At 39.1% G+C, this 12,775-nt stretch overlaps 1 protein-coding gene across 5 annotated transcripts in view; it reads left to right on the forward strand.

The window, feature by feature from the left end:
• The window catches only part of DCL4 (dicer-like 4), a 33,680-nt gene extending 21,214 nt beyond the window's left edge, over positions 1–12,466 (forward strand). For 4 of the 5 annotated variants that reach the window (XM_086648933.1, XM_086648930.1, XM_086648931.1 and 1 more), the window contains exons 20-25: positions 750–1,214; positions 1,505–1,780; positions 5,730–6,056; positions 7,887–8,178; positions 8,336–8,456; positions 11,967–12,466. In XM_086648933.1, the coding sequence (XP_086505059.1) occupies positions 750–1,214; positions 1,505–1,780; positions 5,730–6,056; positions 7,887–8,178; positions 8,336–8,456; positions 11,967–12,126 (1,641 nt within the window). In that variant the 3' untranslated portion in view covers positions 12,127–12,466. Of the gene's footprint in view, positions 1–749; positions 1,215–1,504; positions 1,781–5,729; positions 6,828–7,886; positions 8,179–8,335; positions 8,457–11,966 lie in introns of all 5 variants that reach the window. The other variant, XR_015227855.1, reaches the window with a different exon arrangement.
• The last annotated feature ends 309 nt before the right edge of the window (positions 12,467–12,775 follow it).

Consider the following 12,775-nt stretch of genomic DNA (forward strand, 5'->3'; position numbering starts at 1 on the left):
TGGCTGGCCTATAAGCTTGTACTTGCAATCCTAGCACTTGTGACGACAACAACTTCTTCAAGCTAAGAGGTTGTGACAGACCTCCCCACTAGGTAAATCAAATGCTCTCATCGACAAACTTCAGAGTACGTCTCCAATCTTCTGCCGTCCACTCCTATTCTACCACAACACCTTCGTCGCCTTTGGAATAACAACTCCATGCTCCACTACACAACCTCATCGTGTAGAAACTCAATTACGCAGTCTCGTCGTGTATTCTTTTTCCTGTTATATTAATTCAAAGTATTTAAAAAAGAAATTGTCAGTAGCAACCTCGAAGTAGATGACATCTTCGGCCTTCTTTTCCATTGGAGTAGGAATATGTGCTGGGCTAAGGATATGTCATTTTGATTTTGTTGCGAATTGGGATGAACTGATGAAGTAACAATGTTGTTTACTTCTCTTTATCCCTTTTCATCCACCTTGTAATTACTAATATTCTTTCAATATTAATTCAAATTTTTCAAAAAAAAAAAAAAAATGGCCGGGAACCTTGCTTTTAGGCTGATAGTATGACACCAGACATCCTGCCAGAACATGATAGCCTTCCCATTTCATAAACTCCACTAGAGACCAGGCATTATTACATCTTATTGTTCAGAATTTAAGGTGTATTAACGAATTTCTGCAGGCAGAATTTTATATAAAATACCACAGGTTTTTATAGTATTATTTTGAATCAACTGTAGGCTGTTTGTGTATGTTTTCAGGTATACATACGTGACGCGACATTTGATCCTAGTCAGTTCTTTGCTTTTGGGCGTCCTTGTGAGCTTATATGCAATGAAGACACAGAACGAACTATTCATTCTCAGAAAGAAGCAGGCACACAAGGCAATAGAGATAAACCTAATGTTAATTGTAGCAAGGGGCATCAATGGCTATACAAGAAAACTATTGCAGATGTCGTGGAGGCCTTAGTTGGAGCCTTCCTAGTTGATAGCGGGTTCAAAGCTGCCATTGCATTTCTGAAGTGGATAGGTATACAAGTGGAATTTAATGCTTCTGATACTACTAAAGCATGTGATGCTAGCAAGAGCTACATGTCGTTCAGTGAGATGGTAGACACGGCTCAGTTGGAAAATTTATTACAATACAAGTTTCTGCACAAGGGTTTACTTCTCCAGGCAACTGTGCACCCATCTTACAACAAACATCTAGGAGGCTGTTATCAGGTATGGAATTTCATATTGGATGTTTAATTGCTTGATTCTATCATATCCGAGTTTTAAGACTCTGCAGGCCAATTTTCTAGCCAAGGCATTTTTTGTTGCATCAACGACCCTGTCTTCCTGAAGTTCCATAGTTTCGTGAACAATCCAAACATTGTTTTCGATCTCTTCAACTATGTTGCCAAATGCCAATAAAATATTTTTGGATGTTAGATAAGAAGGATCTTTCTCATTAATAATTTAAACCATTTTTCACGGAAGTATTATGTAACACTTTCCATTGTTTTCACCAGAGACTGGAGTTTCTTGGAGATGCTGTCTTGGATTACTTAATAACGTCGTATCTGTATTCAGTTTATCCAAAGCTGAAGCCGGGCCAGTTGACTGATTTGAGATCAGCAGTTGTAAATAATAGTTCCTTAGCTAAGATAGCCGTACGCAAGTTGCTGCATAAGCATCTTGTCTGTGATTCAGATAGCCTCTCTAAGGCGATAAGTGAGTATGAAAAGTCTCTTCAGGCGCTTGCTTCAATGAATGCGCACCAACTACAGGAGCCAAAATGTCCCAAGGTACTGATACATCCTGTCTTCGGAATCACAAGTTAACTTAATATGCACTATTTTTGTTACTTCATTTCCCATTTTAAGAAACTGAAAGGTGTCGTGAATTGTTTGATTGGAAAAATCATGAAAAATTGTCAGTTATTTTACTCTTACAAATTTGTAGCAAGAGTCTCTCTGCTTCTGGAATGAAAACTTTGAAAAAGCTTAAGTTGCCAGAAAAAGGAAATAACAAATGATGTGTCACAGAAATCTTGACAGACAAATAAAAGCATACCATGACAGTAGAATGTATATGTGACAGTTTGTGATGCATGACTTTGCACAAAAAGCTTGAAATCTTCGCTATTTGGCTGATGAATGAAACCCTTGATGTGATTAGATATGTGGACTGGATGTTTCTCGTGATTAAGTAACATGTGAAACTTAGAGAGTTTAAAGCATTTTACAATCTCCTACCACAATGTGGAATGCTTGAGCGGGAGAACAAAAAGGTTTGACCAGTATTATGATTATGAGACCCTAGTAGAGTAAGAATGTGATGGAAGTCCAGGCATTTCAAGTTTAACAAGATGAGATTAAAGACATATCTAGTGTCACGGAATGACATCCCTAGTTATTGCTATGAATAACTCAAGGAAGGCTTGCTTTTAAGAGAGGATAAGAAAACTTTCCAAGCTACAGTTAGGGACGAGTTTCTTCTTTGCGGGAGCGTATGATGGAGGCGAGCTAGATCAACTGAGCCATTTAATAGGGGTGTGCCCCAAATATGTTCTTATTAGTTTATGATGGTTTTAGTGAATAAGGGAAGTTATTGTTTCTAATTATTTAAACTGAAGTTATTAGAGTTTCTAAATGTTGAAGTAATAGAGCGTATTGAATTTCCAAATGGTAAAGAAGTAGACTCAAATTGCGACAAATCTTAAGGAGTTAGCCAACCTTAGAAGGAGCTAGAGGCAGGAGTTTATGGAGTAAGTTGCAGTATCTTAAGGATAAACTAAACTACGGTCAAGAACCAAATTTCGAAGCTTCAACGATAAATTGCGACAATCTAAGAGGAGATATCAGGGTGGGATAATGCGGGGGAATTCAACAGCTTATCGAGGTATAATTTCTTAACAAGAAAAGGAAAAAAACTGTTGCAGAAGATGCCGAACATAGAAGAAATAAGTTTATGTCATAAATGCAGAGTCCAATGGCTGGAAGCAGGAGATAGAAATTCAACTTATTTCCACAAAATCATCAATTGTAGAGCAACAACCAATAGGCTGAGCATGATAGTGAAGGACAGAGCTGCCTTGGTGGAAGAACAGGAAATCCAGAAGGTGTCGCGACCAGATACTTCAGGGAGTTATAATTCTGGAGACTTGGCATAGACAACATGGCACTTCCTTCAATGGCTAACAAAACCAACACCTTCCTTAAAGCTGATTGTTCAGAGAAGGAGGTTTGGAGGGCAAAGGACTAGCTAAGGATAAAGCACCAGGGCCCCGCGCATTTCCTTTCTCTTTCTTCGGAAAGGCCAGGGATATAACTAAGTTAGATTTTATGGGCTACAACAATGATACATTAGATGCTAAACCAAACGTTTATTGTATTAATTTTGAAGAAGTACAAGGCGGAGTTTCTTTCGGACTTCAGACTGATGAGCCTGGTCCACCGCCTCTACAAGATAGTTACAAAGAGGCTGCCAAATAGACTGTCTTTAGCTCTGAATGGTGTGATATCTCCTTTCCAAGAGGCTTTTGTGTGTGGGGTGGAGTGGGGGGGGGGGGGGGTGTACGCACTCTTCACGGTGCCCTCATTGGTAACGAACTTATTGATTCAAGACTAAAGAAAGGAAAACGTGGGCTCCTTGTCAAAGTAGACTTAGAAAAAGCTTATAATAGGGTAAGTGGGGAATTCTTGTACCAAATTTGGTTGATCTTTCTATCAAGAAGAGTAAGCTTTTTAGATAAATCTCCCATTTGTTCAAGTAGAGAGAGAAAGAAAAGTATGAAAGAAGAATTGAAGAAGAGGCCGGGGCAGCGGGGGTGGCGCCAACAAAGGTAGGCCCCTACAGCAATTCGAGGAGGCGCCTACAGAGGCACCCATCTGGTTTTTGAAAAAAATAATCAAAAGCTCTTGACTTGGAAGGCTAAGACCCCATCCAGGGGAGGTAAGCGAACTCTCATAAAGGCAGTACTATCCAACCTTCCCTAATACTACCTTTCTTTCTTCTCAATTCCGATCGCCTTTCTGAACACCAGAAAAATGTGTGATTTTCTTTGGGATGACAAGGAAGAGAATAGGAGGATGCAGTCATTGGGCTTGGCGCATCATCTGCCAAGACTTAAAACATGGAGGTTTGGGGGTCAAGAATCTTTGAAGCATGAATGATGCATTGCTTTCAAAATGGATATGGAGGTTTGCGAAAGAGAATACAGCTCTATGGCCGAAAATCATATGTGAAAAGTATTGAGAAGGTAAGGGAAGATGGGTAAATCAGACAATTACTTGACCATATGGGTGTGGGATTTGGAGAAGCATTCAGAACAAAATGGAAAGTCAGGCTAACAAAGTGGAAACTAGGAAACGGAAAACACATCCAATTCTGGACCGATACGTGGTGTCACACTATTAGCCTAAAAGAGAGACTCCCAGCTGTTTACCACATTGCCACCATGAAGGAGGCAACACTTCACCAGGCATATAATAACATCGTAGGTTCTTGGAACATAAGGATGAGAAGAAACCTGAGTGACTGGGGAATCCCAATTTTTTGTGCAGCTTCTAAATACCACAGAAGCTATCCAGCCAAAAGACGAAGAGGACCCAAGAGTGTGGAGAGGAGAAGACGATGATTTTTCGGTATAACAGTGCTATTGCAGGGTGGCCCTCACAGAGTACTCCAAAAGAATAGAATCCATAAGCTGACAGGGAAGCAGGATATTCTGCCAAGGTTAATTTCACTATTTATGCGGTGTGTCTACACAGACTCCCAACTCTAGGTAGGATGAAGAAGAAGAGGGGTTTTAGAAAGCAGATGCATTGTGTGCAAGGAGGAGGAATCATTAGAACACTTACTCCGCCACTGCAAAGTGGCTGCTACTCTGTGGAACAATTTGATCAAGACATGTAACGGTGAATGATGTCCTCCTAACTTGGTAGACCAAACTATTTACCAGTGGCAGGCTTTGAAATCACAAAGACAAAGAGAAGTCTTTATAATTTGATTCCCATAGCTATTGTATGGGGCCTATGGAAGGATAAGAACGAGAAGATCTTTAAAGACTCAAACTTAAGCAGCACCATAGAAGTCGAAGATATAAAAGGATTTTTATTTTAGTGGAGTAGAAATATGCCCTGGGACAAAACTGAATCTTTCAATGGTTTTGTAAACAATTGGGAGGCTATGATGATGTAACGTAGCCTCAGTTTCGTCTTTAGTGTAAATAAGTATTAATTCAAAGTTAAAAAAGATCGACTTAAATTAGAATAGTTTAAGAATTTAACAAATTATTTAGTTGCTCATCTTTAGGGTCAGGCAATTCCTATTGAAGGAGGTCTTCTGTTTCCGTTTATTGATCAATTAATATAAAAACTCTTGGTTGCAATTATCTTATGTTCTTATTGCTTTCTTTTATTTGTTTCCAGTATAATGCTAGAATACTTCTAGTTATTTGCAAGTTTTATGACCTAAAATAGTTAGTTGAATCTTGTGTTCTGCTGTTCGACATCATGTAGATTTAGAAGCTTATTTTCAGTATAGTAAGTTCATTTTCTGCCGGTTTTGTTATCTGTGCAATTAGAGAGCATAAGCACTCAAATCTTTCTATGTACTTTTTTTACTATACATATAGATATTTTCTTTTTTCATTCTGCATCCTGGTCTCTTAGATTTTAGGCATAATGAATAGTTGATTCTGTTATTAGTTCAATGTCTTGTTCATATTTGTCTTGTATATTACTGATTCAGGTTCTAGGTGACTTGGTGGAATCGTGTATTGGAGCCATTCTTCTCGACAGTGGGTTCAATTTAAACTGTGTGTGGAAATTCATGCTCTCCTTCTTTGATACCAAAATGAGCCTCTCTAGCTTGCAGATCAATCCTGTCAGAGAGCTAATTGAACTTTGCCAGTATCATAAATGGGACCTGCAGTTTCCGAGTTCAAGGAAAGGAGGTGCTTTCTTAGTCGAAACACAAGTGAGTGGGACAGATTTTCAACTAATTGGTTCTGTGACCAACCTCAGTAAAAAAGCTGCTACAAGAACAGGGGCTCAAGAAGTCTTATCAAAATTGCAAGTAAGATCTGCCTGTCACATACTGTTATTGCACTCCCTCCACCCACTTGTTTTCGTTAATAACGATTCATCCTGTTTTTCCTGTTTCTAGTGAAACCAACGATCATGGTACTTAAAGTTCATATACTATTTCCCTGTGTATATGTTGCCATCCAAATAGAGATGTATTTAGATGATCAATATGTTTCGGCCGGAATTTGGACAAAAGAGTAAAGTCCAACGTATTGGATTCCACTTAAAATTAATGCGGAAACACAATGAAATAAATATTTTCCCCTGAATAATTCAATTAAGAGAGAAATTGCGAATAATCATAACCCGAATAGATCTAGGAGGTAATGACAATTAGGATTGATGTTCCAGCATATTCCATTTTTAGTTTGTACTCTATGACAAGGTTATTTCAGTTTAACTTCCTTTTTTTTTCAAAAAAAAAACATGGAGGTGGTAAGGACCTGATGACATTCGCTCAATGACATTAACATATATTCCATTTCTTGTTCGTAAGTTTTTCGCCAATTTGGAGATTGTTGTCGGATTGGGTCAAAACTGACTCAATCCTTGTTTAATATCTTTTTACTATGGGCAACACCTTTTATATAAAATTGAGACTGGTTTATTGTTAGAACATGAGAGACTTTTGTGAGGGTTCAGAGAGGATAAAGAAATAATCAAGAGGGCAAGAGTGAGAGTTTTTTTTCCCTCTTCTAGGGCAATAAAGTGAGTGATTAGATCCATTGTATTTGTAGGAGGGGGATACTCAAGGATAAAGGTATATACCTCGTATCAAGTTGTTAAAATTCTCAGTGCCTTTGCTCGTGAATGTATCCAGATTTTGGGCGAACCACATAAATTGTTATTGTGGTTTGTGTGTAAATTTACTTCATTACTACATATCTCTTGTTGCTTGATTTTTCGTTGTTAATTTATTTGAAAGGTTGATGCTTGAAACCTTGGGCAAACATCTCAAGCAATCGCCTCGGAATTTTCTGCTCATGAGGTGTTTGATAAAATGACCAAGTGAGGACATATTGCTGTTTTACACTCGCACTTTTGGTATCCGAACCCATAGCTACCAAAATTTCAGGCCACTTGTGGTGGGGGAAGATAGTTCTCCAAGCCCAATTTGTGAAGGGAAAGATTGTTCGATCTGGTGCCATATTGGTTGTGGCGGGGGGAGGAGGGTGGTTGGGTTCATCGGGTTTTTATATACTGATAGTAATATTAATTTGTTGCTTTAAACAACTGATAATTTTCTAATAATAATTTCTAGGAAACAATTTTCCCATTTGAAGTGTCATCTGGTTTTTATATACTGATTCTTAAATGATACTTACCTAGGTGCTAGGTTCTATATGTCTCCAAGTGTATCCATACAATATAAGATTATAAAAATCAGTTTCTGAGTTGTTGCGACAAGTAACACATTGTCATCCCCTAATCTTTGTTTATTCTAAGCGTAATCTATTGATAAGAAAAGCGAATATTATGATCGTTATGCTAAAACAATAAATATATTGGTCTCTCTTCCTTTTTTTTTTGAAAACTTAGAATGAATATATTATTGAAATAAAATAGCTATGTACATAGGGGGGGGAGGCTATAGATGATCTTTCACGACATCCAAGCCTCCCAACTAACTACTACATCCAAATAGGTAACATACTTAAACTTATCAATTCTCCTAATCCAGGAATAGATAACACCCTTAACATCTTCACTGTCAACCAAAGAGTTCAGATTCTTTTCCTTTAAATTCATGCAATTCGTTGTCTGTCAGCTAGTGCAGATTGGCTCTATTCCTGAAAGTTTTTTATTTGTTTTTACACAGGCCCGAGGTTATAAGCTCAAAAATAAATCGTTGGAAGACATTCTAAAGTCAAGTCACAAAGAAGCAGCTAGACTTATTGGATACAACGAAACACCCATCAAAGTTTCATCTATGAATTCCATTGTCGAAAACTTCAAACAACTGCATGTCTCTTCAACATCAAGCGAGTCTAACCCTGAGGCTGAGGCCACTGGTAAAGAGGGTACAAACATATCTTCCCAATACCCAAATTCATCTGAACTTGTATTAACAGAAAGGGATCAAGGTGCAGGCAGCGTAGAGGGCAACAATGGTAATTCCTCCGTTATCACTGTATTATTTCCTGAATATTGTATGATGCAGAAAGTGGAAAACACTTCATCAATTCAGTAGGGTGTTTTAATCTCAAACTTGCTTATTAAATTCTGTTCATTACCTTGTCCAACTCTTTCTCTCGATATTGGCTGTAGGAACTCCAACGTCTTCTAGGATGACAGCAAAGTCTCGCTTGTATGAGGCCTGTACGGCGAACTATTGGAATCCGCCTGTGTTTGAATGTTGTACTGAAGAAGGACCACCCCACTTAAAATTGTAAGTTTGCGACTAACCCTTTTATTTTATTTTTGAAAATTTTGAATTAATATAAGAAAAGGGAGGCTATGCAGCAAAAAGGGGGAATCACAGCGACACTGTTACATCATGATGGTCCACCCAATTCGAAATAAAATCAAAATATGTGAAGTTAATGGCCCATCCTAAATTCTGCTCCAGTGGAATAATAATCCAAGGACGTCTTCCACCTCCACCACAAGGTGTCTAGGGGAGTCATTGAAATTCCATCATTCCTTGCACCAAACCAAACTTTTCCATAATGATGTTTCTCCACAGAGCCGTATCCTCATTAGCTAGCCTCCATAACCATTTTGACAGAAGAGCTTTGTTCATGTCCTTTAAGTTCTTGATGCCTAGACCCCCTTCCTCCAAATCTCTACAAATTAAGTTCCAAGCCACCCAATGAAGCCTCTTAGAATCTTCTTTGTCATCCCTAAGGAAATCACACTTATCTTCAGGCTACCCGAAGGCAGTGGCTAAGAGATTCTGCTACTAGGAGAAAGAGTAATGGAGAGAGGGGATCCCCTTGCCTGATGCCTCTTGAACTTTGGAAGGGTTTAGTTGGGTTCCATTCACCATGATGGAGAAGTAAGCCGAGCTAATACAACCATAGATCCAAGACCTCCATTTATACCCGAATCCCATCCTATCTATTACCTGGTAAAGGAAATCCCAAGCCACTCTATCATTTTCCCAAATCCACTTAACTATAAGACCTTGATTATCCTTCCTTCTTCTCGAATCAATAAGCTCATTTAGCTATAAGAACCCCATCTAATTTTTGCCTTCCTGCTACAAAGGCTCCTTGGAAGGGGGAAATAATCTCATCCAAAACAATCTTAAGCCTAGAAGCCAAGGCTTTAGAAATAATCTTGTAAATTCCACTCACTAGACTAATAGGCCTGAATTAAGACAAATTAGCAGCATTCTCCTTTTTAGTCAACAGAACTATAAATGTGTGATTCAATTTCCAGTCCATCCTAGTTGTCTTTGCAAATTCCTGAACTGTCATCATGAACTCGACTTTGATAGTCTTCCAACATTTGATGAAAAACCTAATAGGAAGCCCATCTGGCCCTGGAGCTTTATCTCCAGCAAGGTCCTTCATGGGTTGTGAAATCTCATCTTCATTGATATCTGCCTCCAGCATCCTGTTCTTCTCAGGGTTAATAGTGAGGAGGGGCATGTTGTCAATAGGAGGTCTCCAGAAGCTGCTCTCAGTGTATAACTCGCTGAAGTGTTCGACAGCAGTTGCCTTGATGGTGGGGAGGGGCATGTTGTCAATAGGGGGTATCTAGAGGCTACCATTTAATAAGACTGAAAATGTTGCTGAAGATATACATGAATGAACCCCAAGACCTCCATTTGTACCCGAAATCCATTCTTTCCTTAATTTGGTATAGGAAATCCCAATTGATACGATCATAGGCTTTTTTAAGGTTTGCCTTGACAATAAGACCCTTTTGGCCCTCTTTCCTTCTGGAATCTATTCGCTCATTAGCAATCATAACGCCATCTGGGATTTGTCTTACACTAACGAAAGCACCTTGGAATAGAGATTTAAGTTTGTCCATTACTCTGCCGCTCTGTGAAGCTAACACCTTCGTTATGATTTTATAAGGGCCTCCAACCAGGCTAATAGGTCTGTAATCAGAGAAAGAAAAGTTGTTCTTCTTCTTAGGGGTTAAGACTATAAACGTTTGATTTAACCTCCACTGAAGAGACACTGTCCTCGAGAACTCTAATATCATATCCATCATTGAATCCTTTATGATACCCCAACACTTGCTATAGAAAGAAATGGGTAGACTCTCCGGCCCGGGGGCCTTATCCTTCGCCAATTCAGATATGGCTAATTTTACATCGTCCTCAAAATCTGCTTAAGATATTCTAAGAAGAACAATGTTGTGAATACCCGGTCGTATCTTGGCTCGCATTACAAGTTACTGAAATGATCCACAACTTTCTCTTGCAATATCTTCTTCCGCAGTAATGATTCATTCCTCCTGAGTGATTATGCTTATTCGATTTTGGCGAGCTCTGCACTTAAGAATTCTATGGAAATAAGAAGTGTTTTTGTCCCCTGCCTCAAGCCAAATTGTTCTAAGTTTTTGCCTCATACTGATTTCCTCCAGTCCCATTAACCTTTTAAGAGTGGCTTTCATCTCCTTGCGAGAGTTCAACTCCGCAGAAGACAGACTTTGAGATTCTTCTTTGACATCTAATTAGTAATGTCTGATTGGAGTTTAGAGCACTCACGGTTGAACTTTTCCCTAGACCAAGGCTTTAGCTTTTCTTTGATATATTGAAGCTTCTTCCATAGTGTATGACCTGCTGAAACTCCCAATGGAGCTTCTTGCCACCAAGCCGAAATATTAAGAATGAAGTCGTCTTCAAACATCCATCTATCCTCCAGCCTGAAAAGTGGAGTGTTTGAGGAGTCAACCTTTGTTCTCAAAAGGATGGGAGCGTGATCTGAGATGGGTCTAGGAAGGATAATTTGTTCAACTTTAGATACTTATCCTCCCATAATCTATTGATGAGGAGCCTGTCTAGAATATTAAGAACTAGATTTATTTGATTATTGATCCAAGAGAATTCCATGCCATGTATGGGAAGGTCCATAAAGTTGTTGCAGTCCACCCAGTCTCCAAAGTCTCATACTTAAATGTTATCTTCTACCATTTTTCTTCTCATGTAGAAAGAATCACATTTAAATCTCCACCTATGCACCATGGATGCTGCCATTTAGAAGCTATCATGTCCAGTTCCACCCATAGATCTTTTCTTTTACTTTTCGAGCAGGGGCCATAGACACCTGCAAAAATCCAAGAAAAGTTGTCTGATTTGTTCTTGAAAAGGATAGATAAACAAACGGAACTTTTGAAAAGTTCAATAGCTTCCATTACATTAACATCCCAAGAACACAAAATACCCCCTGAACTCCCATCAGCTGGGATAGCTTCCCAGTCACACAGACCCTTACCCCAAACACTTCTAATTACAGACTCCAGAAACTCCACACACTTGGTTTCTTGAAGACAAAAAACAGAAACATTGAAATCTACCACCTTGCTAACTGCAAGTTTCTTTGCTGGACTGCCTATCCGCTGATGTTCCAACTAATAAGGTTTACTGACATTGTTTCTAAACCTCCCCCAAGATTTGGAGCCGAGCTAACCTTCTTCATGGAAGATGGAGTGTTTTACATAGCCCAGTCCAGATTCTTCATTTCTCTAATTAACTCTGTTGATCGATTCTTCTTGATGCAACCTTTAAAAATAATTTTTTGAGTGTGTAACCCGACCTGACATATCCATCTGACCTATTTTGTCCCCAGCGATCCAACCTCTCACCTATTTTTTCCTAATTTTTCTGTTCTCGTCTCTTGATTGCATTGCATTTATTCTGCATTTCTCCATTCCTTCTTCAGAATGCTATCTTTGCTTTCCCTAAGCTAAAGAACTTAAGATGAACAAAATTATGCAGATTCACTTTCAAGGTCACTGTCGAAGTAAGGGGAGCCTCAAATACAGTTTTGGAGTGCTTTGGTGAACCTCGAGATAAGAAGAAAGCTGCAGCAGAACACGCAGCGGAAGGGGCCTTATGGTTCTTACAACAAGAGGGCTACCTACGTAAGTACGAGTAAGTCTTATGCTGCAGAGAGAGAATGTTATAATGTATTTGTATAGCACATGGCTAAAATCAATACAGTTAGCATGTGAAGGAGACAGAACATACATGTACGAGCGCCCACACACATATATAGGTACTGATATACGCTTACATATACATTGCCGTTATAGCATCAGCTTAGACACTTCAGGCAACATTTTGCAAATAGCGAACACAAATCTGTGTAAGTTTGAGGAGGCAGTCTAAATGTGAATAAGTTATTAGCATGTCGTCATAACAAACACCAACATTGGGTGCTTGACCCAATTTCCTTTTCGAGCAATGTTCGCTAATTTGAATCTTGTTCTTTCTTAGATGGTTTCCCGTCATTCTTGGCTCAACCAAAGCCGAACCAACTAACAGATCGACTAATTCGTGGTCTAGTTCAAATTAATCTAGTTTCCTTTGATTACTCTGTCAATGCAGGGTTTGAATTTAGGAACGAAATCAACAAATTCCCATTCACAGATTGAGCTTTTGATCTCTGAGGTAGATCTTTCTTGTGATTTTGCCTAGTCTTGAACCACCACTCCCGTCTAGGGGTGGGAAACGGGCGCGTACGTTCGGGCTCGGGCAGTCAATATGAGTGTACATTAGGGCGTGCGGACATATTCGGGCCGGGC

The sequence above is a fragment of the Eschscholzia californica genome, unplaced genomic scaffold (assembly GCF_041429995.1).
Source record: "Eschscholzia californica isolate CP2 unplaced genomic scaffold, dmEscCali1.0.p SCAF_6, whole genome shotgun sequence".
NCBI lineage: Eukaryota > Viridiplantae > Streptophyta > Magnoliopsida > Ranunculales > Papaveraceae > Eschscholzia > Eschscholzia californica.